This window comes from Lathyrus oleraceus, chromosome 1 (genome assembly GCF_024323335.1).
Source record: "Lathyrus oleraceus cultivar Zhongwan6 chromosome 1, CAAS_Psat_ZW6_1.0, whole genome shotgun sequence".
In the NCBI taxonomy this organism is placed as follows: Eukaryota; Viridiplantae; Streptophyta; class Magnoliopsida; order Fabales; family Fabaceae; genus Lathyrus; species Lathyrus oleraceus.
In genome coordinates, this window is record NC_066579.1 from 270,037,965 (window position 1) to 270,065,856 (window position 27,892).

General features: G+C 34.4%; 4 protein-coding genes across 4 annotated transcripts; 1 reads left to right on the top strand and 3 right to left on the bottom strand.

Moving 5' to 3' along the window:
* The first annotated feature begins 7,073 nt into the window (after window positions 1-7,073).
* LOC127102768 (uncharacterized) lies at window positions 7,074-9,831 on the top strand. Its single transcript, XM_051040105.1, has 3 exons — window positions 7,074-7,386; window positions 9,273-9,604; window positions 9,772-9,831. Exons 1-3 carry the CDS (start codon window positions 7,074-7,076, stop codon window positions 9,829-9,831), a joined length of 705 nt encoding a protein of 234 aa, XP_050896062.1.
* A 549-nt stretch (window positions 9,832-10,380) lies between these two features.
* LOC127102776 (uncharacterized) lies at window positions 10,381-12,126 on the bottom strand. The gene is made up of 3 exons (XM_051040113.1): window positions 11,765-12,126; window positions 11,320-11,680; window positions 10,381-10,494 (listed from the first exon to the last, which is right to left on the bottom strand). Exons 1-3 carry the CDS (start codon window positions 12,124-12,126, stop codon window positions 10,381-10,383), a joined length of 837 nt encoding a protein of 278 aa, XP_050896070.1.
* Window positions 12,127-12,159: 33 nt separating this feature from the next.
* LOC127102785 (uncharacterized) lies at window positions 12,160-14,085 on the bottom strand. Its single transcript, XM_051040120.1, has one exon. It carries the CDS (start codon window positions 14,083-14,085, stop codon window positions 12,160-12,162), a length of 1,926 nt encoding a protein of 641 aa, XP_050896077.1.
* Window positions 14,086-14,307: 222 nt separating this feature from the next.
* Window positions 14,308-16,433, bottom strand: LOC127102791 (uncharacterized). Its single transcript, XM_051040126.1, has 7 exons — window positions 16,127-16,433; window positions 15,926-16,012; window positions 15,738-15,813; window positions 15,275-15,611; window positions 14,885-15,070; window positions 14,476-14,659; window positions 14,308-14,372 (listed from the first exon to the last, which is right to left on the bottom strand). Exons 1-7 carry the CDS (start codon window positions 16,431-16,433, stop codon window positions 14,308-14,310), a joined length of 1,242 nt encoding a protein of 413 aa, XP_050896083.1.
* Window positions 16,434-27,892: the final 11,459 nt, after the last annotated feature.

Consider the following 27,892-nt stretch of genomic DNA (forward strand, 5'->3'; position numbering starts at 1 on the left):
CGGACGGCTCATTCTGCAACTCAGATACGATCTAGCGTACGATCCATTCTGATCTTTCATCCCTAGTGAAGTCACCCGCCTAATGGACAACTCATTCTGCTATTCAGATACGAGCTAGCGAATGGTCCATTCTGATCCTTTATCCCCAGCAGGGTATGATCCATTCGGATCCTTATCTCATCAGGTTCAACTTACCCTAATATCACCTAATGGATGGCTCACCATACGGTCTAGCGTACGACCTGGTGTGGCACCCATGTCTTCGAATTGGTCTGATGTACGACGCCCTCTGAAGCTCTCATCATCAAACTTCCTGGATGGCATCTTTAAGCCCATCTCCGTCAAGACTAATTAACAAGTGCAAATTTTTGGGGCATTCTAAGTGTTCAATAATCTTCCACCTCCAGACCACGAATGGCGTACATACCATTCTAACTCTCTCGGTTCAAGAATATTGAACAGGGGCAGCTGTCATACCCCAAAATTTGCCCGTTAATCTTACAAGACATTTTTCAAGGCACTCCAATTCATTTTTCAAGACACTGGTCTTACAGGAACAAAGACCCAGCACACAGGTGGCCTAAATCCAGAAAATGGCTTGCTCGCTAGGCGAGCAAAATCCTTCGCCTAGCGAACCCTTCGCTACACCACTCGCCTAGCGAAGCTTGCGGATACCAGAAATTTTGGGCTTCATTCTGAGCCCATTAGGTCACACAAAAAGCATTATAAATACCAGAACTTCAGTCAGAAAGGAGAGGACGAAAGAGGAAAGGGGAGAAACAAAAACACCCACAGACAGCAAACCCTGGAGGCTAACCCAGAGAATTCAGAGCAACCCTAAAGGAAACCCTGAAGGAAACTCATTTGCACAAAGGTTACCTCCGCCCAACTCAATCCGGCATCAACCCTAAGAGCGATATGCCAATTCAAGGTTGCAATTCAATTGCAAACCGGTTTGCATTAATATTACCGCTTTATGTTCCTAATTCACATGTGATATCATAATTGAATTCATAAATATATTTGAGGTTTTGCATATGGACTTAAGTATGCCTGGATATCTTGAACGTTTAACCATGTAATTTCTGTAACGGATGCCATAGGGTTTGGAGCTTGCTGAAATCGTATTGTTCTAAAATTCAAAACCCGCAGCCGTTCGCTAGCACATCGCTAAGCGAACATGTAGCGAGCGTTCGCTAGGCCTTCGCTAGGCGAGGCAGCAGCGAACATGACAGTCGCTGATTTTCCTGTTCCGATCTTTGCTCATCTGACATGTTTTATTATCACCATGCATTGTTTACCTGACATTATTACTGTTGTGATTCCTTTTGTTTGGTGCGATTCTCGATTGTACCCTGATTTGGTATTCTGACTTGTTTGCTGAATTTTGTAAGGGTTCACATACTCCCGGAAAAGGTAGCTTGCTAGGTATTCCACTTTATTTGTGGGATACTCTTGTGGAGATTCATCCTAATTACTTAATTGATTTTAATGTGGAGATTCATCCTAATTATCTAATTGATTATAATGTGGAGATTCATCCTAATTACCTAATTGATTATAAAATATTGCCTTTGAATATGTGATCTTGGACCTCTCTTTGTTGCCTTACGGTATTACGGTCATGTCCCGCGAATATGGGGATACACTTAGCAAAGACCCTTCGGTTAAATCATCATGTCCCTATAAGATAAATCATAGTCCCTCGGCTGTTGCCTGCGAATATACGATTTTGTCCCTCGATGACCCGTCGCTGTAGCCTACGGTTAAATGATGATCGCCCCTTCGAATGCTAAGGTATCCTTACAAATGTTGCCTTCAATGACCAATCGATGACCCTACGATGACCCTTTACATCCAAAGGATAAGACTACTTACTTTTCAATAGTAAGGACAGTTTTACCCTCATAAGGATAGGAAATACCCATAAAGACCTTGGGGTAGGTATAACTCTTAAATGTTGAATCACAACTTAAAATACTTTTCACACCTCACACTTTGCAAAACATCTATTAGAAAATCACCACTTGGTATACATTCATACTAGAATCATTGCCAAGTTATATTTTTCTAAACAGCTTTCAAAATTAAACGAGATAAACACTTTGTATACATTTGTACAAGAATCATTACAAAGTTAAACTCTCTTTTTCAAAACATTTTCTAAGCAGTTCACAAACACTTTTTCAGACAAGAAAAATAACATAAGTGATCAAGCAATTAAGAGCCCATGGATAACCATGGATACAAAGGGTGCTAACACCTTCCCTTTGTATAACGTACCTCCCGAATCCAAAATCTAATTAAGGTCTTTCCTGTTCTTTTCCACCTTTCCTTATTGGATAAAAGAAAAGTCGGTGGCGACTCTTGCTATCCGCGACATTTGCTTTCCAAAGCAAAAACACACAAATCAGTTCACCGTATGACACTGTTCATTTTCATAATCTTCATCGTCGTCCTCAGGGTTGAAAGGATCAGCATTCTCATCTTCCGAATCATCTTCTGTCCCCTCTTCTTGGTCCTTCGGAATTCTAATCTTGGCTCCTGCGGCCTGTCCTTTAAGCCTTCTTCCCGGGTTAATGTAACTCACAACTTTCTTGTCTTTCTTCTTCTCGAGCAAGAGAGTCTTCAGCTCCTCCTGCCCCTTGGATAAGTTCATGATCATCTCCTGGAATTGAGCATTTTGAGCCTGGAGATCTTTGACAGTTTGTTCGAGAGCCATTTTTCTGTTTAGAAGGAAGACCGTGAGAACATTGATCTTTTAGAGTACCTGTTATGCAATGCTATGTTATGCTATGCAATGTATGAAATGTTTTCAAGGACTTTTGGAATTTAACTTTGCGCAAACCACCAAAAAGGGGAACTTTTATTAATAATTTCTTTAATCGATGTTTGTTACAAAAAATAATAAAAATACAATGAAAGTTCAAGTCTCCCAAGGACGGCTTCTTTTTGGTCGGAGATATGCATTGAGTCTTCGTTCCTCATTAAGCTGGCTGGTGAGCTCTAATACTTTCTTCCTTTCTGCACCGAACTGAGTTTCAAAAGTATCCCTTTCCTCTCTCAACTGGATCCAGGATTTCTTCAATTCTTCAACATTGGTAGGCATATCTGGATAAGGAATGATCTGAGGTGCGCCTCTTTCAACTTCCGGTCCGACAATCAGAGGTCCAATTGCAAGATATGGCATGACAAGTTCACGAGCTCTTGCGCGTACCCATCTGAGATAAGATTCCATAGGAATAGAGTTTTTCTGTCCTAAAGTGCTTCTTTTCACCATGCTCCAAGCTCGTACAAATCTTTGACGGAGACCTTGGGAATCGATGTCATAGTCAAACACAGTGCCTTGGATAATTATCTCATGTGGACCATCTCTTCGAGCATAACCAAACTGACGTAGGGCTAAAGCTGGGTTATAAGTAATACCTCCTCTTATCCCCAGGAGTGGTACGTTAGAGAATTCTCCGCAACGGTCAATGATGATAATGTTTTCTTCGAGATGAGGACACCAACGGATGTCTGAATGGGAGAGCGACATTATCCTTTGAGACCATTTCAAATTTTGCTCATCCTTCAAGACTGATGGAGGAAGGTGCGAAATAAACCACCTGGATAATAAAGGTACGCAACACATGAGAGTCCCTTGCCTTTTCATAGTACGAGTGTGAAGGGAATGCAAAATGTCTCCAAGCAAGGTAGGCACAGGGTTATGAGTGAGAAATATCCTAACAGCATTCATGTCTATGAATTGATCCGGATTAGGAAATAGAACCAAACCATAGATTAGTAGTGCTAGAACATCCTCGAAAGCATGGACATTCATAACCTTTAAGAATTCTCGGGCCTTATTTATCAGAAATTTGGCAAGTAAACCCTTAACTCCACTTCTTGTTACCCAATTAGTTTCAATGTCGGACTTTGTCATGTGTAAAGCTGCGGCAACTTCTTCAGACTTCGGAATCTTTTCTAAACCACTGAAAGGTGTTTGATCAAGGATAGGTACCCCAAGCAGCCTGGAGAATTCTTCTAATGTGGGTACCAACTGATAATCGGGGAAGGTGAAGCAATGATGTTTAGGATCGAAGAACTGGAATAGAACTCTCATCATATCTTTTTTGAAACCGGTGGTAACTAAATTGAGGAGGGAACCATGTTTCTTGATGAACTGAGCATGATCGGGAAGTTCTGACACTAAATCCTTGAGTTGAGGAGAGATCGCTACAAGATTGATCCAGATGGTCTTCCTGGAAGCCATAGCCTGTTTGCAATGCAAAGTTAAACCCCTAAGTCCTTGAAATGGTTAGTACAATGTCATGATGTTATGATGTTATGATGTTATGTAAGTAACAAACACAAGCAAGTCACACAACAATCATTCCTAAGTTTTAAGGCTTGCATGAGTTCCATAGGTAAGTACCCTCCCCACTGAAGTTTGGTTGGTTCAACCTGTCCTAGAATAGTAATTGGGTTCTAAAAGGATCTCCAATCATTGACCTTCCCTTAATTCCACTTCAGTGCAACACCAAGTGGTTGACCAAAGCTTCCCTAAGGTCCAATCTCAAAGAGTGTAGTATCGAGTATCAACCAACCCCAGTCGGAACCGAAGTCAGTTATCTCACTACTTTCTAATGGCTAGGATGAGTCAATTAGGGTTCTAAAGGTCTGGTTAACGCTTTGATGACACCACGCGGACGCTAAATTTTTCCTCAAGTAAACATGAGGAACATCAGGACATCCAAAGTGTCACATTAACCGTAGCCATCATTTTGACCATTCCAGTATACGCCGGATAGTCGCGATGATCTCTTGCTACTTACCTAAGGTACACTAGATCCGGGCGTAGGATCTTTCACTCAAGCATAAAATACCCAAGCAATCCCTTAAAAGTAAATCAGACAATTCAAATAAGTGATCTTGTTTTTTAAGGCAACCTCTCTTTTTAATTCCCCAGCAGAGTCGCAAGTTCTGTCATACGGTGAACTGACTTTGTGTGTTTTTGCTTTGGAAAGCAAATGTCGCGGATAGCAAGAGTCGCCACCGACTTTTCTTTTATCCAATAAGGAAAGGCGGAAAAGAACAGGAAAGACCTTGATTAGATTCTGAGTTCGGGAGGTATATTATACAAAGGGAAGGTGTTAGCACCCTTTGTATCCATGGTTATCCATGGGCTCTTAATTGCTTAATCACTTATGTTTTTCTTGTTTGAAAAAGTGTTTGAGGAGTGTTTAGAAAATATTTTGAAGAGAGAGTTTAACTTTGTAATGATTCTTGTACGAATGTATACAAAGTGTTTATCTCGTTTAACTTTGAAAGTGGTTTAGAAAAATATAACTCGGGAATGATTCTAGTACGAATATATACCAAGTGGTGATTTTCTAAAAGATGTTTTGAAAGGTGTGAGGTGTGAAAAGTATTTAAAATTTGTGAGTAAGCATTTAAGAGTTATACCTACCCAAGGTCTTTAGGGGTATTTCCTATCCTTATGAGGGTAAAATTGTCCTTACTATTGAGAAGTAAGTAGTTTTATCCTTTGGATGTAAAGGGACATCGTAGGGTCATCGATTGGTCATTGAAAGCAACAGTTGTAAGGATACCTTAGCATTCGAAGGGACGATAATCATTTAACCGTAGGCTACAACGAAGGGTCATCGAGGGACAAAGTCATATATTCAAAGGCAACATCCGAGGGACTATGATTCATCTTATAGGGACATGATGATTTAATCAAAGGGTCTTTGCTAAGTGTATCCCCACATTCGCGGGACATGACCGTAATACCGTGAGGCAACAAAGAGAGGTCCAAGATCACATATTCAAAGGCAATATTTTATAATCAATTAGGTAATTAGGATGAATCTCCATATTATAATCAATTAGGTAATTAGGATGAATCTCCACATTATAATCAATTAGGTAATTAGGATGAATCTCCACATGGGTATCCCACAAATAAAGTGGAATACCTAGCAAGCTACCTTTTCCAGGAGTATGTGAGCCCTTACAATATTCAGCAAACAGGTCAGAATACCAAATCAGGGTGCAATCGAGAGTTGCACCAAACCAAAAGGAATCACAACAGTAATAATGTCAGGTAAACCATGCATGGTTACAATAAAACATGTCAGATTAGCAAAAATCAGAACAGAAAAATCAGCGACTGTCATGTTCGCCGCTGCCTCGCCTAGCGAGGGCCTGGCGAACCCTCGCTACATGTTCGCTTAGAGATGTGCTAGCGAACGGCTGCGGGTTTTGAATTTAAGAACAGTACGATTTCAGCAAGCTCCACACCCTATGGCATCCATTACAGAGATTTTATGGTTAAACATTCAAGATATCCATACATATTTAAATCCACATGCAAAACCTAAGATATATTTATAAATTCAATCATAATACCACATGTAAATTGGAAGCATAAAGCGGTAGTGGTAGTGCAAACCTGTTGGCAATTGAATTGCAACGTTGAATTGGCAGATCACTCTTAGGGTTGGTGCCGGATTGAGTTGGGCGGAGGTAACCTTTGTGCAGATGAGTTTCCTTCAGGGTTTCCTTTAGGGTTGCTCTGAATTCTTTTGGTTAGCCTCCAGGGTTTGCTCTCTGTGTGTGTTTGTGTTCTCCTTTTTCGTTCAAAAGATCTCCCCTTTTTCCGAATGAGGTCTTGGTATTTATAATGATTTTTCTATGACCTGATGGGCTCAGAATGAAGCCCAAAATTTCTGGTATTCGCAAGCTTTGCTAGGCGAGTGGTGCAGCGAAGGGTTTGCTAGGCGAAGGATTTGCTCGCCTAGCGAGCATGCCAGTTTAAGTCCTTTTCTGGATTGGGCCACCCGTGTGCTGGGCCTTTGTTCCTTTAAGATCAATGTCTTGAAAAATGTGTTGAAAGATTAACGAGCAAATTTTGGGGTATGACAAATATCAATGCTCCATTTGGTGGAAAAATAATGATCATGGGAGGAGATTTTCGCCAGGTGCTTCCTGTTATTGAAAAGGGAAGTAGAGGATAAATGATTTCAGCGTGTATTGTTAGGTCTCAATTATGGGCCACCACAAAGATCCTACACTTGCGCCAAAATATGCAATCAATTCATGACCACGAGTTTGCACAGTTTCTGATGAGGATTGGAGATGGCAATGAACCTGCTAAAGAGGATGACATGGTCAAGATGCCTGCTGAAATTGTAATACCATGGGAAGGAGAAAGCTCCATAAAAAAGCTTATACAACATACATTTCCCCAATTAGAAAACCATGGATGGAATGCTTCATATATGGTGGAGAGAGCCATACTTACTCCCAAAAATTGTGATGTACATATGTTGAATGACATGATTAGTAATAAGTTCCCTGGAGATGAACATATTTTGTTATCTTTTGATGAGGTTGAGGGTGATACTCATTGAAATTCTGGCGTAGTCAGAATTAAGATGTTCTACTCCAAGTCATGACATCTGATCCAACATTGTAACTAATACAGCAAGACAGTTATACAAATTAAAACCCTGTACTCAAGCATGCTTTCACAGTAGTCACAACTTCTGCTACTGTATTACCTTAGAATGAAAGAACACTTAGTTCTGTCCTTCTTGTACAAAGACACAACAGAGATCAAACACCATACTTACTTCTATTGTGTTTGGACAGTTATCAGCATGATATATCAATATTGAATTGCACATCACCTGTTACTGTATTTCAATTTGCTGGCTTAGTACTCGTGTTTCCTAAACTAAAGGTCAAGCAAGTTACCTTAATTTCCACATATTAGGGAGCTAACACATAGGTTATTTGTTATGTTCATTAATTGTAGGTTAGTTGTTATTTTCCTGGATTTTAGCTCAGCTATTGGGTGTGAATGTTACAACATTCAAGTTGACATCCAGAACATATTCCTCATGCTGATTCTGTTATGTTCTTGAAAACAGACTGTGCTAACTTTGCTATACTATAAAAGACTAACCAGTCTCTACTCCAGTATCAACCTACGTGAACAACTGTCAAGACATCCAGTTTGACAGTTTCACTATGATCCTTTGACCAGGTCTGTTATCCTTTTGAGGATCAGACTTACCTAAATACTGAACTGAGATCACCATCCCAAATGTTCAGTATATGCAGTCAGTGATGAATGTCAAAACATTCTGATTGACATTCACACAGAAGGATATGTACCAGGTCTGTTATCATCTTGATTAGCAGACTGCAATACAACCTGAGTTATGACAGACAGGATTATAACATGCAGAAGGAAAACAAACACAAAAAATTGTTTACCCAGTTCGGTCCAACATGACCTACATCTGGGGGCTACCAAGCCAGGAAGAAGATCCACTATCAGCAGTATTAATTCAGAGTTAAACTCCCCCGTTTACAACTCTTCACTTAATCCCTACCCAATGCAATCTATACCTAGGAACTCCTAGATAGAAACCTCCAATTTCCATTCCTATCACTACAAATACAATGTAATGTTGAAACAACTTGAACTTGCTTCACAGCTTCATTCAAGACCATAATCACTCTTGCCTACAGGCTTTGAGTTACAAATACTCTCAGTTTTGAACACTGAGAAACACATGGTAACCCTCCCACAGATTGGGAGGTTTACCTCACACACACCCCTAAATTTTCATTCTATGAGGCTTACAAAAACTAGGTTACAATAAGCTATTTATAACCTAATCACCCAACTAGATTTGGGCCTTCAGAAATCGCAGCAAACTTGTTCTTTGCTGTTACAAATACAGCAGAAAATTTCTGCTACAAACAAGGTCTTCAATCCTAAAATCTCTCCATATATATCTCCTTATTTTGAGCCTATATATATTCTGATTGAGTCTTTAAGACCTCCACATGGGAGTTAGGATATTCACCAAATATCCTCACTAATCCCATAATGTATACTGAATTAATTAATTCAGTTTTCTACACAGGTACGATGTCACAGGCATGATGTCGTGACATCGTACATGACATGTTGGTCCAGATGTTGAACTTCTTCAACCCAACATATTAAAACAACAGAGATGATTACATTATTTGTTTTACAAAATTAATGCCAATCCTAAGGTATTAACACTCATAATCTATATCAACAAGAATACTTACACACAATTGCTCCTGGTACTTTACCACCACATATTTTAAAGATAAAAATAGGGGCTCCTCTGATGTTATTGCGTAACATAGACCCTAAATTTGGGTTGTGTAATGGGACAAGATTGTTATGTCGTGGTTTTTTTTTATGAATTTGCTTGATGTTGAAATACTTACAGGCCACAATGCTGGAAAAAGAGCTTTCTTGCCAATAATTAAGCTCAAAACCACTGATGGTGCAGGACTTCCTTTTGTGCTTATTAGAAAACACTTTCCAGTCAAACTAAGTTTTGCAATCATTATAAATAAATCACAAGGACAAACAATTCCAAATGTCGGAATTTATATTCCACGACATGTTTTCAGTCACGGACAATTGTACGTTGCTTTATCAAGAGGTGTTTCGCGGGCTGCAACAAGAGTGCTAATTAAAGACGGAAAAGTAGAGGGGGAAGAAGGGGATTTTACCAAAAATATAGTTTTTAAAGAAATTTTGTTGTCACAACCTCAGGTATTTATCCATTATGTTTACTTGTTTAATTATACTTTTTCAATGTCACACTTGGCGTGTACTCACTAGATTACACTATACTTTTTACTATATTAATTTACTTCATTTGTTTTGCAGTGAAAAAAGAGATATTTATGAGTTCAGTTCGATGATGGCATTTCTATTAGGCAACAATGTCACTTAATATCTCTGTTAATGTTTATGTTTATTTGCTTAATAAACAGTAATAGAAATATTTTTTTTCCTTCTTATTATTTTGAACAATCTATAACAATATATAAACACAAAATTTAATTTTGGTGTAACCTATTTTGATTTTCCATAATACGGTATTTCTAACCATCAAATTATTCCACTCACATTATTGATTTTCTTGAAAAAACTGGTTGAATATAATCATGTCACAATGCGGTTTTCTCAATTCAAATCAAATTTAATGCGCGAATATTACATATTGCAAACATAATTTAATTTTTATATGAATCAATATCATATGTTTCATCATATAATTAGTTTATATTAAAATGAAATTTATAAAAAAAAAACGCTGCTAATATTTTCACCCGTTAGCGCAATAAAAAAAAGCGGACAAACGGGCACGGAGTGCTCGATTGGACGCTAGTATAATAGAAAGAAAATAAAAAAAAACACTAAAATTATTGAAACATAATAATAAAAAAATATATAAAAATACATTGATCATTATCTAACCGCCATCATAACTAACTCTAACTATAACTAACTTTCAACTATGTATAATTAATAATAACAACGTTTTACAATCCATGAAGATTGAACTCTTCCAATATTAGAGAATGTTGAGGATTTACTAAATCTGTTCCAAAATAGAACCCAGAGCAAATAGTCTCTCTTGATTTTGAAATACAAACCTACAAATTAGGTATTATTAGTTTTGAAGCATGAAATAAATAAAATAAAGAAGCAGGAGACTAACCTTTGAAGGAGAAGAAGTTGACGGTGGCGGAAAGTTGATGGTAATATAAAATATTAAATGTGTTGTCAATATTATGTTATTTTAATATTATTTAAAAAATATATATTAAAACTTTTGAGATTATTTTATTTTATTAATACTAGCGTCCAAACGGGCACTCCGTGCCCGTTTGTCCGCTTTTTTTTTATTGTGCTAACGGGTGAAAATATTAGCAGCGTTTTTTTTTATAAATTTGATTTTAATATAAACTAATTATATGATGAAACATATGATATTTATTCATATACAAATTAAATTCTGTTTGCAATATGTAATATTCGCGCATTAAATTTGGTTTGAATTGAGAAAACCGCATTGTGACGTGATTATATTCAACCGGTTTTTTCAAGAAAATCAATAATGTGAGTGAAATAATTTGATGGTTAGAAATACCGTATTATGGAAAATCAAAATAGGTTACACCAAAATTAAATTTAGTGTTTATATATTGTTATAGATTGTTCAAAACAATAAGAAGAAAAAAAAAATTCTATTACTGTTTATTAAGCAAATAAACATAAACATTAACAGAGATATTAAGTGACATTGTTGCCTAATAGGAATGTCAATCATCAAACTGAACTCATAAATATCTCTCTTTTCACTGCAAAACAAATGAAGTAAATTAATATAGTAAAAAATATAGTGTAACCTAGTGAGTACACGCCAAGTGTGACATTGAAAAAATATAGTTAAACGAGTAAACATAATGGATAAATACCTGAGGTTGTGACAACAAAATTTCTTTAAAAACTATATTTTTGGTAAAATCCCCTTCTTCCCCCTCTACTTTTCCGTCTTTAATTAGCACTCTTGTTGCAGCCCGCGAAACACCTCTTGATAAAGCAACATACAATTGTCCGTGACTGAAAACATGTCGTGGAATATAAATTCCGACATTTGGAATTGTTTGTCCTTGTGATTTATTTATAGTGATTCCAAAACATAGTTTGACAGGAAACTGTTTTCTAATAAGCACAAAAGGAAGTCCTGCACCATCAGTGGTTTTGAGCTTAATTCTTGGCAAGAAAGCTCTTTTTCCAGCGTTGTGGTCTGTAAGTATTTCAACATCAAGCAAATTCATAAAAAAACCACGACATAACAATCTTGTCCCATTACACAACCCAAATTTAGGGTCTATGTTACGCAATAACATCAGAGGAGCCCCTATTTTTATCTTTAAAATATGTGGTGGTAAAGTACCAGGAGCAATTGTGTGTAAGTATTCCTGTTGATATAGATTATGAGTATCACCCTCAACCTCATCAAAAGATAACAAAATATGTTCATCTCCAGGGAACTTATTAATAATCATGTCATTCAACATATGTACATCACAATTTTTGGGAGTAAGTATGGCTCTCTCCACCATATATGAAGCATCCCATCCATGGTTTTCTAATTGGGGAAATGTATGTTGTATAAGCTTTTTTATGGAGCTTTCTCCTCCCCATGGTATTACAATTTCAGCAGGCATCTTGACCATGTCATCCTCTTTAGCAGGTTCATTGCCATCTCCAATCCTCATCAGAAACTGTGCAAACTCGTGGTCATGAATTGATCACATATTTTGGCGTAAGTGTAGGATCTTTGTGGTGGCCCATAATTGAGACCTAACAATACACGCTGAAATCATTTGTCCTCTACTTCCTTTTTCAATAATAGGAAGCACCTGGCGAAAATCTCCTCCCATGATCATTATTTTTCCACCAAATGGAGCATTGATATTCATAATATCTTGCAGTGATCGATCTAATGCTTCCACACAATATCTATTTATCATGGGTGCTTCATCCCAAATGATTGCATTGGTTATTCTAATGAGTTTTGCAATGTCACAATTCTTTGTTATTTTGCAAATAGAAATAGGCTCTATATCAATGGGGATCCCAAATCGAGAGTGTGCAGTTCTACCACCAGGTAATAATGTAGCAGCTATACATGAGGAAGCTGTTGCTAAGACAATTTGACTATTACGTCTCAGATTTGCCATTATAGTTCGATAAAGGAAAGTTTTACCTGTTCCTCCAGGACCATCAAAAAAAAATTGACTTTGTTTTTGGTGGATGGCGTTCATAATTGTATTGTAAGCACTCATCTGGTCATTATTTAACTTCTCAACTGATTGAATGTCTTCATCTGGAATTTGGACCGACAACTCTTCTTGAATAATTGTTGGCACTCCCCCAACTTCATTTGTTTCCATTGTCAATATTGGAAGATCATAGTTTTTGATTAGCTTTCCATGTAGCAGCAAAAGATCTCTCAATTCCCTCAATAACATATCTTCAAAGTTATTTCCCACAACAATATTTGTCATTTGATAATCCTTCACCATGTAGGGATAAAACTCATTAAATAGGCCTCTAACATCAGTTGGTTCACAAAAAATTAATATAGTCACAAACAACCTTCGTAAAGCATATGGCATGCACATATTTGATGCTTCAAGCATACATTCACGAATAATATTGTCACTCTCTAATAACCCCCAATCCTCAACTGCTTTTTTGAACGTGAAAAAACATGCACCATTATGTGTAAGAAGGCATTCCCAGCTTGTTGGACCTCTTAAATGAGACAATAAAACACGTAAATAAAATTTCTCACCTTCTGAAGGAGATACTGTATAGATTCGACCAATAACTTTTCGTTTTGTCCGTCTTCGTTGCCATTTTTTGACCCCTTTTAGCCAACAATAATGCTCTGGAATCTCTCTGTACAAATAATTCCTAGCATGTGGATCCATTTGGTTTAGTGCAAAGAACTCAGTGAGCATGGTTACTGCATTTTGGTTATCATTTAGTACATCTGTGATTCTTTGATGCTTATAGAACCGCACTTGATGATGATTTGGCAAGTGGATTTGTAGTCTTTCAACAGAGGGGTATAACTTGTAAAGTGTGAATTTAAATATTTTCCACAATGCCTCTGGAGCACAAATCCATCTTGCATCAACATATTGTTGAATCTCATCCATACCTGTACCTCTGTGAACCTCCATTGCAACTCGATCAGGACCTTTGTAAACATATTTATACAAATATTTAATACTTTTGATGCTGCTGCAAATCTCAACATTGATGTGACAATCGTACTTCAACAACAACCATGGATTATAAGGAACCACCCATCTATTATCAACAGACTTATTTCTATTTAAAAAAATGGGATCACTAAACCTTCTCATGTACTCAGGATATGAGTCATTTCCCTGACGCGTCTCTTCACAAAAGTCTTTTGGGTATCTTTTTTTACAATGGCCATTCTTCATACACGGAGAGCTTTGATTCAATACTCCACATGGCCCGTGGATCATGTGTTTTAACACAGCTTCATACAATTCTGGTTCAGATTTATGTCGTGGTATTTCTGCTTTCACCACACTATCATACTCTTCAGGTTCCCATAACTTGTCATCAGTATCCAAGATGAGTAGCATATGCACATGTGGTAGTCCACGTTTCTGAAATTCGGTTACATACATATAACTTTTAACCCTCCCTAAGACTCCTTTGTTAATGACATCATCCTTCAACTGCTCAAATTTTGATCAAAAAATTCTTGTTAACAAATCAGGTCGATCTTGTGGGGTTTGATGGAGGCCTAGTTCGGAAGTTATCTCAATCCAAGAAGGATTGCATGTCATTGTAAGGAATATGTCTGGTTTACCATTGTTAAGAACAATGGCCAAACCATCTTGGTATCTCTATGTCATATCTCGTTTACTGCCAATAAATGACGGTGGCAGTATTGTTCTTTGTCCGACATTATCTATAGAAATATATGAAAAGTATAAAAATTAAATGTGTGGATAGTGGTATAAACATAAAGTATACACTCTTCAGGTATAAATATAATATGTTATATTAAATACCTGCATTATTCTCCCCATCGTGCAATGCATCTTGTAACCCCTGATATACCTCAGACCGAATATTATTTTGATTTCTTCGGATCCATCTCAACCTTTCTGTCTCAATCTTTACATAATTGTCTATAACATACTGTTGTAAAAGTCGACCCGATTTTAACAATACAGATTGATCATTACGACGAATCTACATTGAATAAAATAATCAATCTTGAATTATTTTTTCACACATTTAGAAGTATATTTCTTAGAAAAATAGTTCAGCATGTACCTGAAGCACATAACTGTAGTACTCTCGGCATGTAACATTTTTTCCAACATTAGTTTTTGTTTCTATGTCCCAACCATATGTTCCGAACAGTAACAATATAGGATACTGTAAAGGATCATAATACCCCATTGTTTCTTGAACCTTTGTTAGCTTTCCATCACAATTGATGACATTTATATCTCTTCCACGTTCTATTGTATCTTCATCACCACCGCCTATAACAATTGCTGCGACTTGGGAAGCTGAAGGGAGACTATATTGGGGTTGATTTGACGGACGTTCTTTAATGAGTAACCTACATTCTTCAATATTTGGCTCTAGTGCAAGCTGCCTAAACATAATGACAAACGGGTTGCATTGGTGGAGTAGTTTTTGCAATTTATACACTACGGCTTGGTTAAGTATTGGGTTTTCCCTCATCCTATTTTGAAGCTCATGATCGGTATCATAAATGTATAACTTCAAGTAACGTGGCCTTGAACCTTGATTCGGATGAAAACCTCCTATTTTGTGATAAATTGCGCCTTGAGCACGAAATGTGTAAATACCATGACCAGTTGCAACCAAACTTTCGTCGACATGAACACCTAGTGAAGTAAACGACATTACATGGTTGTAACTTCTAATATGTTGTCTAAAATGTCTGCCTTCAGTAGAACTGTCTAAAAATAACTGTAACAACTCGTCAGGAGCAGGCACTTGTGAAATTGTCACCTTTCCACCTTTGCAACACATATCTTGAGATTCTCTATGAAACAATTTTGCATTGCATCGTCTACACTCACTCGAAGTAGGAAGTAGGGATTTTATTGTCATAACAGTATTTCGAAAATTTCTAGCAATGTTATGTCTTGCTTGAAAAATATATCTTGATTATGTGTTTTATTACATACAAAACATGCATTAAAAGAAATATACTTATTATATACATGGTGACTAACATGAAATAATATTTAAATAAAACCATGCAATATATGGTATGGATTAAAAATACATAATCGTACCTTGATCAAAAACTGTTTGTGTTTCGTGAGTTTCAACAGGTGAATTAATATTTTGCGAATGTGATTCTATAAAAGAAAGTATTGACTCCAATATAGAGTTATATATGAAAAATAGCAACAATGTATAAATCTAAATGTGTGTTACTATCAATTTGAGTATAGACAGAATTATACTTACCACAATCATTGTCATCAATATTTCTTATAAATGGTCTTGTTTCGTGGTTATCATTTTGTTGGAAAATCGGGTATGTAAAATTTTGATCTGTAAATTAGTATTGAATTAACATATCATCCAATTATTTTTGCATAATTAATTGATATTTTTTAAACATAAAGTATTAAAGTATAATCTATACAATAATTTAAAGCTTCTAACCCGTGGATGGAACGCGACTGACATATATGGTACTCGGTCCAACTTCATTGTCATGTGCTCTTTGATAAAATCGAGAAGCAAAATTGGCATTTGTCAAGTCTTGAAATGGAATCATGGTTCTCATATCAGAAAGATCACATGTTTGAACTTGTTTTCCTTTGTCTTTATTTTGTCTATAATTCGAACGCCTTCTAGCCAATTCTTCTTGTCTTTGCTTAACACTCATCCGCTGTCTTCGATGTCTTGCATTTTGTGTCTGTCTTTCTCTTTGACGTTGTCTTGAATCTTGACTACGAATATTTTCCATTATATTATTTTATCTGTAAAATTAAATGTAGTATTTAAAAATATCCAAACTTTGTATTTTTAATATGTTTATTACTAATAAATTAATCTTGAATATTGACTACGAATATAAAGGGAATACTTTCTTTTGGTGTAGCCTATTTTTCTATCATTTTTACCCTTATTTTATTGTATAACTTACCTAATAACTTCCAATAAAACCACTATTATTAACTTCCACGTAACTTTCTATTACTAAATTCCACATGCTTTATTTTTAAAAAATTAAATTATATTTAAATAAAAAATATCGTTTATATTTTCAATGATGTGTATTAAAAAAGAGGACAGACGGGCACGCGAGTGCCTTTCTGGACGCTAGTTTTATCCAAACTTTGTATTTTTAATATGTTTATTACTAATAAATTAATAAAATTTACAAATGAAAAATATCAATAAATTAAAAAAGAAATCTGAATTTTCAAGGTTCATAGTGATGATAATGGTTGATTCACATAATGGTTGATTCACATACTATGATTGATTCTACATATATTTGATTGTCATCTATTATTTGCTGACAAACAATCACCAGATAAATTAGAAAAAAATAGATTTGAAATAAATAACATTTTTCTACTGTGATTAAACTTCATGTGGATGCAATTAAGTTTTTATAGTGATTTTCATATGTTGATGCAAGTTTTTATAGTGCTTTTTCTACTATGATTAAATTTATTATTGATGCAAGTAAGTGATACTCTGTCTACAAAAATTGAATTTATGGAAGTTAATAGTAGTGAATTTTATGAAAGTTATCACATAAATTATACAATGAAATAACGGAAATATTTTACCTTTTTATTTTTCTTATAAATTGCTTCTTTAATGATGGTGAGAATGAGAATCTGTTGACGTATTTGACTAGATAAGATAGAGAATCATTGAAAATTATAATTTACTTACAATCAAACATCAAGAATAAAATTTGAGAAAGAGAATGTTAACAATAATAAAGATCGTTAATAATAAAAATTGAATTGAATAAAAATGGAATAGAAACACATCAATTGAAAAGATAGATAAACAATTGGAAAAAAATTAACAATACTAAAAAATGTATAGAAACAAAGAAAAAATAGGAGAGGATTTTTATCTATATACATTGCTATTGGAAGTCCTCTGCGTGATGAGATGTATTCTTTATTTTTCTCATCCACTTTGTTATTTTATAAGATTATCATTTGAGTTGCACAAACAATAAAAATTGAAAGTTCCACATGACTGGTTCACCTATATATCTTTCATATGCTCATTCCATCAATATTTTTTTTTCATTACGACAGTGCGATCTTCTTCCAAAACCAAAGACATGAATAAAAAACAACAAAATAATTAAGAATTAAGTAACCAAAAATAGTTACAATTAATATAGTATAAGCATAATCTTTTAAATAGAACTGAAAATTAGAACAAAAAATGTGTGAGAATTGAGAACAACGAACAATAAAAGAAAATCAACTTCACAATTTTTTTATCATTTGTATCAATATCTGTAATATAGTTGTTGTAAGGATAAATAACTTACTCTATTTTTCTTCTTTTCTTCTAAATAAGAAATAACGTGGCATGTCTTGCACTGATTTTTTAATCCATGATCAACAACTACATTGAACTTTAAGGGTAACACAATTTTAGACGTCAAAACAAAAACATTATATTACTTTAATATTAAACTCTGAAAATATGTAAGAATGAAACTAAATGAGAAATGTAAAAAAGAATACTAATTAATATTCAAATGAAGAGAAAAAACTAACAAATATGTATATAACCTTTCAACCTTCATTTTGTCTGAAACCTTTCAACCTTCATTTTGTGTGAAGAAATAGAAAACAATTATGATTCCAAAGCATTCTGATTTTAAAGTAATATTGAACTCTTAAAATTTGTAAGAATGAAACTAAATGAGAAATGCTATTAAAATCTGATTTTAAAGTAATGTTTAAATGAAGAGAAAAAACTAACCAATATATATAACCTTTCAACCTTCATTTTGTCTGAAACCTTTCAACCTTCATTTTGTATGAAGAAATAGAAAATAATTATGATTCCAAAGCATTCAGATTTTAAAGTAATATTGAACTCTTATAATCTGTAAGAATGAAACTAAATAAGAAATGTAAAAAAGAATACTAATTAATATTCAAATGAAGAGAAAACACTAACCAATATATATATAACCTTTCAACCTTTGTTTTATCTGAAGAAATAGAAAACAATTATGATTCCAAAGCATTCTGATTTTAAGGTATTTAAAGATTAAATAATTATGTGGGGATCAGTTGAAAAATTAAAAAACTGTTGTATGTGTGAGAGAGAGGGTTATTGCCGCAAGTTATATAAATATTTTTCTTTTATAGTCAACATGTAACAACAAATTTTATTCATTAAAAATAAAAGAAAAAATAAATAAATATAAAGAGTATAATGGATAAATATAAATCATATTTTATATTTAACTATAATTTTAAAAAATTACAGTATGTGGAAGTTAATAATAGAAAGTGGAAGTGAGACGGAGTTAATATTAAGTGGAAGTTATTGCCGCAAGTTATATTAGCATTTTTCTTTTATAGTCAACATGTAACAACAACTTTTATCTATTAAAAATAAAAGAATAAATAAATAAATATAAAGAGTATAATGGATAAATATAAATCATATTTTATATTTAAATATAATTTTAAAAAACTACAGTATGTGGAAGTTAATAATAGAAAGCGGAAATGAGAGAGGGAGTTAATATTAAGTGGAAGTTATTGCCACAAGTTATATTAGCATTTTTCTTTTATAGTCAACATGTAACAACAACTTTTATCCATTAAAAATAAAATAAAAAATAAATAAATATAAAGAGTATAATGGATAAATATAAATCATATTTTATATTTAAATATAATTTTAAAAAATTACAGTATGTGGAAGTTAATAATAGAAAGTGGAAGTGAGAGAGGAGGTTAATATTAAGTGGAAGTTATTGTCGCAAGTTATATAAATATTTTTCTTTTATAGTCAACATGGAACAACAAATTTTATCCATTAAAAATAAAATAAAAAATAAATAAACATAAAGAGTATAATGGATAAATATAAATCATATTTTATATTTAAATATAATTTTAAAACATTACAGTATGTGGAAGTTAATAATAGAAAATGGAAGTGAGAGAGGAGGTTAATATTAAGTGAAAGTTATTGCCGCAGGTTATATAAATATTTTTCTTTTATAGTCAACATGTAACAACAAATTTTATCCATTAAAAATAAAATATAAAATAAATAATTATAAAGAGTATAATGGATAAATATAAATCATATTTTATATTGAAATATAATTTTAAAAAATTACAGTATGTGGAAGTTAATATTAGAAAGTGGAAGTGAGAGAGGAGATTAATATTAAGTGGAAGTTATTGCCGCAAGTTATATAAATATTTTTCTTTTATAGTCAACATGTAAAAATAAATTTTATCCATTTAAAATAAAAGAAAAAATAAATAAATATAAAGGATATAATGGATAAATATAAATCATATTTTATATTCAAATATAATTTTAAAAAATTACAGTACGTGGAAGTTAATAATAGAAAGTGGAAGTTAATAGTAAGAAGTTATATAGAAGTTGATAATAGTGGTTTAAAAAGTAAAATATACAATAAAGTAAGGGTAAAAATGGTAGAAAAAAAGGCTACACCAAATTCAAGTTTTCCCTTTATATATTATTATAGATTAGTATATTTTTAAAATTTTATTTATTGTTACATTTATTTTATTTTTGTATGGTATTTTTTGAATAAACACATATTTATTTCTCTCACTTCGCAAGTCATAATTTGAGTTTCGAGAATCAAATTTATGCGTTCTAATAGTCGCTGTAAAGATGAGATGATAAGTTAAAAATTTCATATTGAAGTTAGAAGCCGATTTGGAGTATATAAAATTTGAATAAATCGTTTTAATTTTATAATTTAGAAAATAATTAGTTTTTAACCAATTTTATATCGATTTTTATGTTTCTATATATCTAATTTAATCATGGGGACTGTCATACACACTATTCACGAAATTAGTTTTGTTCGACAACTTTCATGAACAACTAATCTTTAAATCGAATTGTGATGTTTAGGGGTTCCACCGCTTTGAAATTATATATATATATATATATATATATATATATATATATATATATATATATATATAAATTTTGAAAAATATTTTAAAATTTTTAATTTATTTATAATAAATTTTAATTGAAATTTTAACTAACTAATATAGTTTAGAAAAATAATTCATCTTTTGATTGTTTTTAAAAGTTTGTCATTTTATAGGACTAAAGAATATTTAACTTATTTTCATCCACAAAAATTAAACCGAAAACAAATAAGCTGAAAAATGAGAAAAAGTTTTTTTATTTTATCAAAAAAAGTGAAAATTAATATTTTTAATTATATAGAATTTAAGTGAATTATTCACCAAAAAATTTCATCTTCACATCAACCGTAGAAATTAAAACCATTTCCTTATTTAATATAAGTCAACTATTTATCAATTAATATACTAATTTTCTTACCAATATTTGTTGACGTAATAAAGGAAACTTAAGAAAGAAGTATTTTTATTTAAAAAAAAAACTTTAATTTTAGTTATTTGTCCCTTCTACTTCTTTCCTGTCAGTATCTTATAAAACAAACACTGTATTCCTAAAAAAGTTATTCTTCCTTCCACTCGTTTTCTTTCCTACCGGGTTAAGTTATCACCCCATTCTTTAGTTTTTGTCTATTTTACTTCTTTCTCAGCATTTTCCTATAAAGCAAACACGGTTTATACGAAAAAATTTATTCATCTCTCCACTCGTTCCATTTGCCAGCGTGTAGTTCAGAACCCCACCAAAATTTTCATTTATTTTTATTTTTGTTTTATTCTGTTACTTGTATTTTCCACGTGTATATCATATAAATAACACTTCACATTTTCTTATATTTTCTCTATTTTTATTTTTCCAACCAGAATTTTTACGACGACACCACCGAGCCGGAACTTCCTGCCACCGTCATCTTTTTCTCCTTCAAAGGTTAGTCGCATGCTCCTTTATTTTGTTTAATTCATGGTTCAGAACTAAAAATCCATAATTTATTTGTTGTCTGTTAGTATCTGATAAAAATGTTTCTAATGTCTCTCTTTCTATTTTTCATCTAAATTTTGAATTGGTCTCAATTCTTATTTTGATTTTATAACAGATTGAGTAAATTCTCTAGTTTCCGAAGAATTAAATCTTCATGCATTATAAAGCTTTGTTCTACTCAATAACATGATTTTAAATTGATGTAGCTCATTCGATTATGTGATTATTGTCATTGTAATATTGGAGTTTTAAAATTTTATTTTACAGTAAAAATAATTGAATAAATATAAACAAAGTTATTCGACATGGTTTCTAATGTTCCTAATGCAGTATGGTGATTCTCACACCATAATTATTATTTAATGTGGTTGCAGAAACTATTAATGTGGTCGAATAAACTACCACATCAACAATATTAGAGTTGCAATTGCGGTTATCAACCTCAATTTAAAATTATATTGAACACACAACAATTAATTACGAATTACTTTAAATCATACTGAACACATAACAATCAATCACATATTATGTCAAAGTGATTGTGATAGAATTCAAATGTTTCTAATTATGTTATGGTTATGACTGATTGACATTCTAATAAAACTCTTTATATCTTAGTTTTGGTATATACCAATTTGCTTTAAATTGTACTATGCACAATTGCGATTGTGTATGTAATATTGCAGTAGTCTCTGTAACTACATCAAATCATAATTACAGTATGATTTAAAATGATGTGAAGCCACGTCACAGTACCTCAAAGCTTAATTTACTTCGAATATATTGAAATTTCTTAACATTAAATACTTTTCAACATTGTATTTCAAACATCTCTTGATTAAAATTCACGCTCTAATGTGCATCGTGACAACCACATTCACAGCACTCCAACCGCAACCCCAATCACAATTTAAAACATTTTGTTTGAATGGTTAGAAGAGACATCTCAATTTTCCAAAGACCCTTATAGATTAATGATAACGAGAAATCATATCGTGTTTTTAGCCTTATTTCACATGTTATTTGTATTTGTTTTATTGTATTTTATCGTCTTTTACTTCTATTTAATGTGTTTTGCAGTTATTATCCGCTATCATTGAAGTTTTGGAAGCCTCGCAGAAAAAGAAGCAAAATAGGAGCTAAAAAGGAGAAAAGGAGCAAGTTTTATGCATTCTGTCCAGACAGTGTTCGTCATTTAAAATATGGAAGGAATGGCGTTCGCCATTCCCCTAACGGCGTTCGCCATTATCGCGCAGTAACAGAACTGCGCTAGTGGGCAGTTCTGAACAGTTTTTTTATCCACTATTTTCCCTCCACTTCTCATGCACGATCCAAGGGAGTTACCAGGTCCCAAAACCTCTATAAATATGATTGTGGTGGACTTTAGAAGGTATCCAAGTTGTGCGGAAGCCATGCCAAAATGGTATTTTAGAATTAAGCATAAATTACCTGTAAAAGTGACAATAACTCATATCGAGGGATTGTCACACTTGTTCTAGTTTTATTTTATTTTCATCTTCATTGTACTCTTGGATCAAAGAACAAGTCTGCCGTTATTTTATTTACAAGTTAATTCTATTTTATTTTAAGTAATTTCAGGTTCTTTTTACTGCTTTTGATATTTGTATGTTTTGCTGTTTCAATTACTTGTATGCCATGTTGCTCTTAATTTTGAATGTTTTAATTATGTTGTTCCCAAATAATATCATGTCTTGCTAATTTATTATGAGTCTAGCGTATGAGGACCGTCATTACCGACAGGACTCGGTAGAAATAATAGGCGCGAATTTATGATTTAACTATGTTATGGCTTTAGTTTCCAATTGTATGTTTTACTGTTTTGGCACGAGAGTGTGAGACAGGTTAAGGCTCAATCCGATAGTGCGAGAGTGTGAGGAAGGAACCAAATAGTGGAAACTAGGCATCGATCCTAAAAACAACGAGAGGGCTTTAGGCATCGTATAAGATCTCATTTACTTTCAAAATACGTTTTCTAATTAGAACGGGCGAGCGAGAGCAAAATCTTGTGGTTAGGAGGTGTGATCTTTGTCAATAGCGCGAGAGTGTGAGACGGGACCTTTAAGTCGGTATTTTCTACATAACGCAATAGAATCATATTTAGTGCCCAATTCTACGTGATCCCTTAGGTACGCAAAATCCATATTCCGGACTCGTTTGTTATCATAACTTTTAAACCGTTAGAAATTAGTATTTTCATTTCCGTTTGTAGCCTTATACCTTTTAGTCGTAGCTTTGCACTGCAACAATAGATAACATTAGCTTGACCATTAGTCTCCGTGGATTCTATAATCTTTTAAAACTACACGATAGGTTGTACGTTTGCAGTCATAATCTGACAAATACGCCCGTCACTCATCAAGTTTTTGGCGTCGTTGCTGGGGACTAATTTAGTCAATATTGTGACTTTATTGTTGCACTATATAGACTAAGGAACTTTCCTCTCTATTTCTATGTATCACCCAAATTTTCTCTACGATTACCACTCCCAGTATTTTGAGGAACCGCAAGATTTCCATAAATCCGATCTCGAAATATTAATGGAGGATTTCATTGAGACGCAAACTTGCTCTAGGATAGAATCTATGATGGAACCCTTTGTGGCTACACAAACTCTTTAGAATGAAGAGTTTAGAAAACAAAGTCTATATATCAGTGAAACCCTTAGGCAGTTGAACATTGTGGTCGAGTCCCTCGCCACTCACAGCGAGGCATTGGAGACTCAAATCTCCCTGCTTGCACACACACCTCTAGGACCACTCCCTGAGAGATATGTGGATGTTGTAATAACCACCAGCGAAAAGTCTATCGAAAATCTTAAGGAGAGTGATAATGATGAGGGTTCATGTGATAAAAGAGTAGCGATTGAGAAAGATCCACCGATACCACCCGAAAGGGAGGTTGTCGAAGAGGTAGAGAAGGAAACACTTTGTATTGTTCCTCCTCCCTATAAATCACTAATTCCTTTTCCGCAAAGGTCTGTAAAAGTTAAGGTAGACTCCAAATCCGAAGGGTATGAGGAGCTATTGGAAAATATCCACACCAATGCGCCTGTGTTTGAGGATCTTGGGTCAAAGAGAAAAACCAATGATAAGTTAGAACGACCAATGCCTAAAAAAGAGCCGAAATCATCCCCACCTTACCTAAGATACGAGCCTCTCTATAATGTAAAGAAAAGGAAAAGTGAGGGATATGAAAGATGGCTCGATAAATGGCATTGGAAAACTAATTTACAAGTTCAGTAGTCGAGCTATCCGATATTAAACGAAACGCTAAGTGGAAGGCAATCCACAACCTTTAATCTTTTTCTTTTCTTTTTAGTGGTTTTCATTTTTATTATTTTCACTCTATGCTTGTTTTTAATTTCTTTCTCTTTTCTATAATTATTATTATTACTATTACTATAATTAGTACTAGAGTTTTTGTATTCCCTAGTCTAGTATTTTAATTGTCATCACTGTTTTTTCCCTTTGTTGTTAATGTTCAGTTTGTGTTGATTTCATGATTTTGCATATCCTGCATATTTGATGAGATTCTCATTCTCTGTTATGGCAGTACTTTATCCCCATATCAAATCTGGTGTTTGTTCTCTCTCAATTGTAGAATGTCAGCCCCTAAGCAGAAAAGACGATAATTGGCATGAACCATACCAAAACGAAAGTCTAAGCGAATGCTTAGCACTTACACCCGACCACATGCCATGCCCGAAGAAACCTGACTTGGAATTAAAAGCACTACTAAAGAACCTAAGATACGAATTCCTAGACACTGAACTGAAAAGACCAGTAATAGTCAACACTGACTTGGGACAGATGGAAACTGAGAAATTACTAGATGTCCTAAGAAAATATCCAACAACGTTAGGATATAACATCGCCGATCTAAAAGGAATAAGTCCTTCTATCTGTATGCATCGCATTATGCTGGAGGAAGATTGTAAAACCTCTAGAGAACACCAGAGAAGGATCAACCGAATCCTAAGTACCGTAGTCAAGGATGAAGTAAAGAAACTTCTAGATGCTGTAATCATATACCCGATCTCCGATAGTCAATGGGTTAGCCCCGTTCATGTAGTACCCAAGAAAGGGGGTGTTACAGTTGTTAAGAACCAGAAGGGCGAGTCCATAGAACAAAGAGTTGTGACCGGAAGTAGAATGTGCATTGACTATAGAAAACTAAACAAAGCCACTTGGAAAGATCATTTCCCTCCATCCTTCATTGACCAAATGCTTGAACAATTGACTAAGCATTCTCACTTCTGCTATCTAGACGGTTATTCAGGATTCTTTCAAATCCCAATTCATCCTGACGACTAAGAAAAGACTACCTTCATATGCCCTTATGGTACATTCGCTTACCGACGAACGCCATTTGGCTTATGTAACGCTCCCGCAACATTTCAAAGATGCATGATGGCAATCTTCGCCGATTTTATAGACGACATCATGGAAGTCTTTATGGACAATTTTTCTGTTTGCGGGCAGAGTTTTGAAGGATGTCTATCTAACCTCGAAATGGTACTCGAAAGATGCGTGAAAGTAAACCTTGTTTTAAACTGGGAGAAATGCCATTTCATGGTTCAACAAGGAATTGTGTTAGGTCACGTGGTATCTGACAGAGGAATTGAAGTAGACAAAGCTAAGATCGAAATCATAGAGAACCTTCAACCTCCGAAAACCGTACGAGAAATAAGAAGCTTTCTAGGACACGTCGGTTTCTACCGACGTTTCATTAAGGATTTCTCGAAAATAACCAAGCCACTTACAGGATTATTAATGAAAGACGCTGATTTCATATTTGATGAAAAATGCTTAACAGCGTTCAACCAACTGAAAACATCTTTAATCACCGCACCCATAATGCAACCACCTGACTGGAGATTACCTTTTGAAATCATGTGCGATGCGAGTGATTACGCAGTAGGCGCAGTACTAGGACAAAGGAAGGATAAGAAGCTTCATGCTATTTACTATGCAAGTAGAACGCTAGATCCAACCCAAATGAACTACGCCACCACTGAAAAAGAACTTCTAGCAGTCATGTTCGCTTTGGACAATTTCCGTTCCTACCTAGTAGGGGCGAAAATTATCATCTATACCGACCACGCCGCTATTAGATATCTGTTAAGTAAGAAGGATGCCAAACCAAGACTTTTAAGATGGATTCTGCTCTTGCAAGAATTTGACTTAGAGATAAAGGATAAGAAAGGTACTGAAAACGTAGTAGCAGACCACTTATCACGAATCAAAGGGAATAAGCCTGAACAAATCCCAATTAATGATGATTTCCCTTACGAACGACTCATAGCCCAAATGGAAAGTGATATGTCTGAACTAACATTAAACGATACAGAAATAGAAGAATCCGTGGAAGAAATACATGCGAATGCAACTCTGCCATGGTATGCTGATTTTGTCAACTACCGAGCCGTCAGATTACTTCCACCGGACTTATCTTACCAACAGCAGAAGAAATTCTTCCATGACCTAAAACAGTATTATTGGGATGAACCTCTATTTTTCAAAAGAGGTACTGACGGTATTTTCCGTCGATGTGTTCCGGAGGACGAAATAGATGATATAATCTCTCATTGCCATTCCGCTCCCTATGGAGGGCATGCAAGTACCTCAAAGACCTGCATTAAGATCCTGCAATCAGGCCTCTTTTGACCTACTCTATGGAAAGACGTCCATAACGCGGTTATAAAATGCGACCGGTGCCAACGCACTGGCAACATCTCAAGACGCGATGAAATGCCACAAACAGGAATCTTAGAAGTAGAAGTCTTTGATGTATGGGGGATTGACTTCATGGGACCATTCCCAGCTTCTTTTGGTAATAAATACATACTCGTTGCTGTCGACTATGTCTCAAAATGGATCGAGGTTGTAGCTTCTCCAACAAATGACACACGAGTAGTGATCAAGTTGTTCAAAAACATTATCTTTCCCAGATTCCGTATGCCAAAACTCGTAGTTAGTAACAGTGGCTCCCACTTCATATCGAATATATTTGGAAAACTTCTTCTGAAGTACGGAGTCCGACACCGCGTAGCAACACCGTATCATTCATAAAATAGCGGGCAAGTCGAAGTCTCGAATCGAGAAATAAAACAAGTTCTTGAGAAGACCGTAGGAATATCCAAAAAAGACTGGTCATCCAAACTAAACGAAGCTTTATGGGCCTATAGGACGGCTTACAAAACCCCGATAGGAACCACACCCTTCAAACTAGTTTATGGTAAATCATGCCACCTCCCTGTAGAATTGGAACACA

Bases quoted from the DNA above. Each gene is read 5' to 3' on its own strand.
- LOC127102791 (XM_051040126.1), bottom strand. From the start codon at position 16,433: ATGGAAAATATTCGTAGTCAAGATTCAAGACAACGTCAAAGAGAAAGA. The intron at 15,612-15,737 runs GTATTTTTAATC...CACATAATCAAG, and splicing joins TTTGATCAAGGTACGATTAT to ATATATTTTTCAAGCAAGAC. The intron at 14,373-14,475 runs GTATTTAATATA...ATATTTCTATAG, and splicing joins CGATGGGGAGAATAATGCAG to ATAATGTCGGACAAAGAACA.
- LOC127102768 (XM_051040105.1), top strand. From the start codon at position 7,074: ATGCAATCAATTCATGACCACGAGTTTGCACAGTTTCTGATGAGGATT. The intron at 7,387-9,272 runs GTGATACTCATT...AAATACTTACAG, and splicing joins ATCTTTTGATGAGGTTGAGG to GCCACAATGCTGGAAAAAGA. The intron at 9,605-9,771 runs GTATTTATCCAT...CATTTCTATTAG, and splicing joins TTTTGTTGTCACAACCTCAG to GCAACAATGTCACTTAATAT.
- LOC127102776 (XM_051040113.1), bottom strand. From the start codon at position 12,126: ATGAGGATTGGAGATGGCAATGAACCTGCTAAAGAGGATGACATGGTC. The intron at 11,681-11,764 runs GGCTCCTCTGAT...TGGTTTTTTTAT, and splicing joins ATTTTAAAGATAAAAATAGG to GAATTTGCTTGATGTTGAAA. The intron at 10,495-11,319 runs GTATTTATCCAT...CCTAATTTGTAG, and splicing joins TTTTGTTGTCACAACCTCAG to GTTTGTATTTCAAAATCAAG.
- LOC127102785 (XM_051040120.1), bottom strand. From the start codon at position 14,085: ATGTATGTAACCGAATTTCAGAAACGTGGACTACCACATGTGCATATG.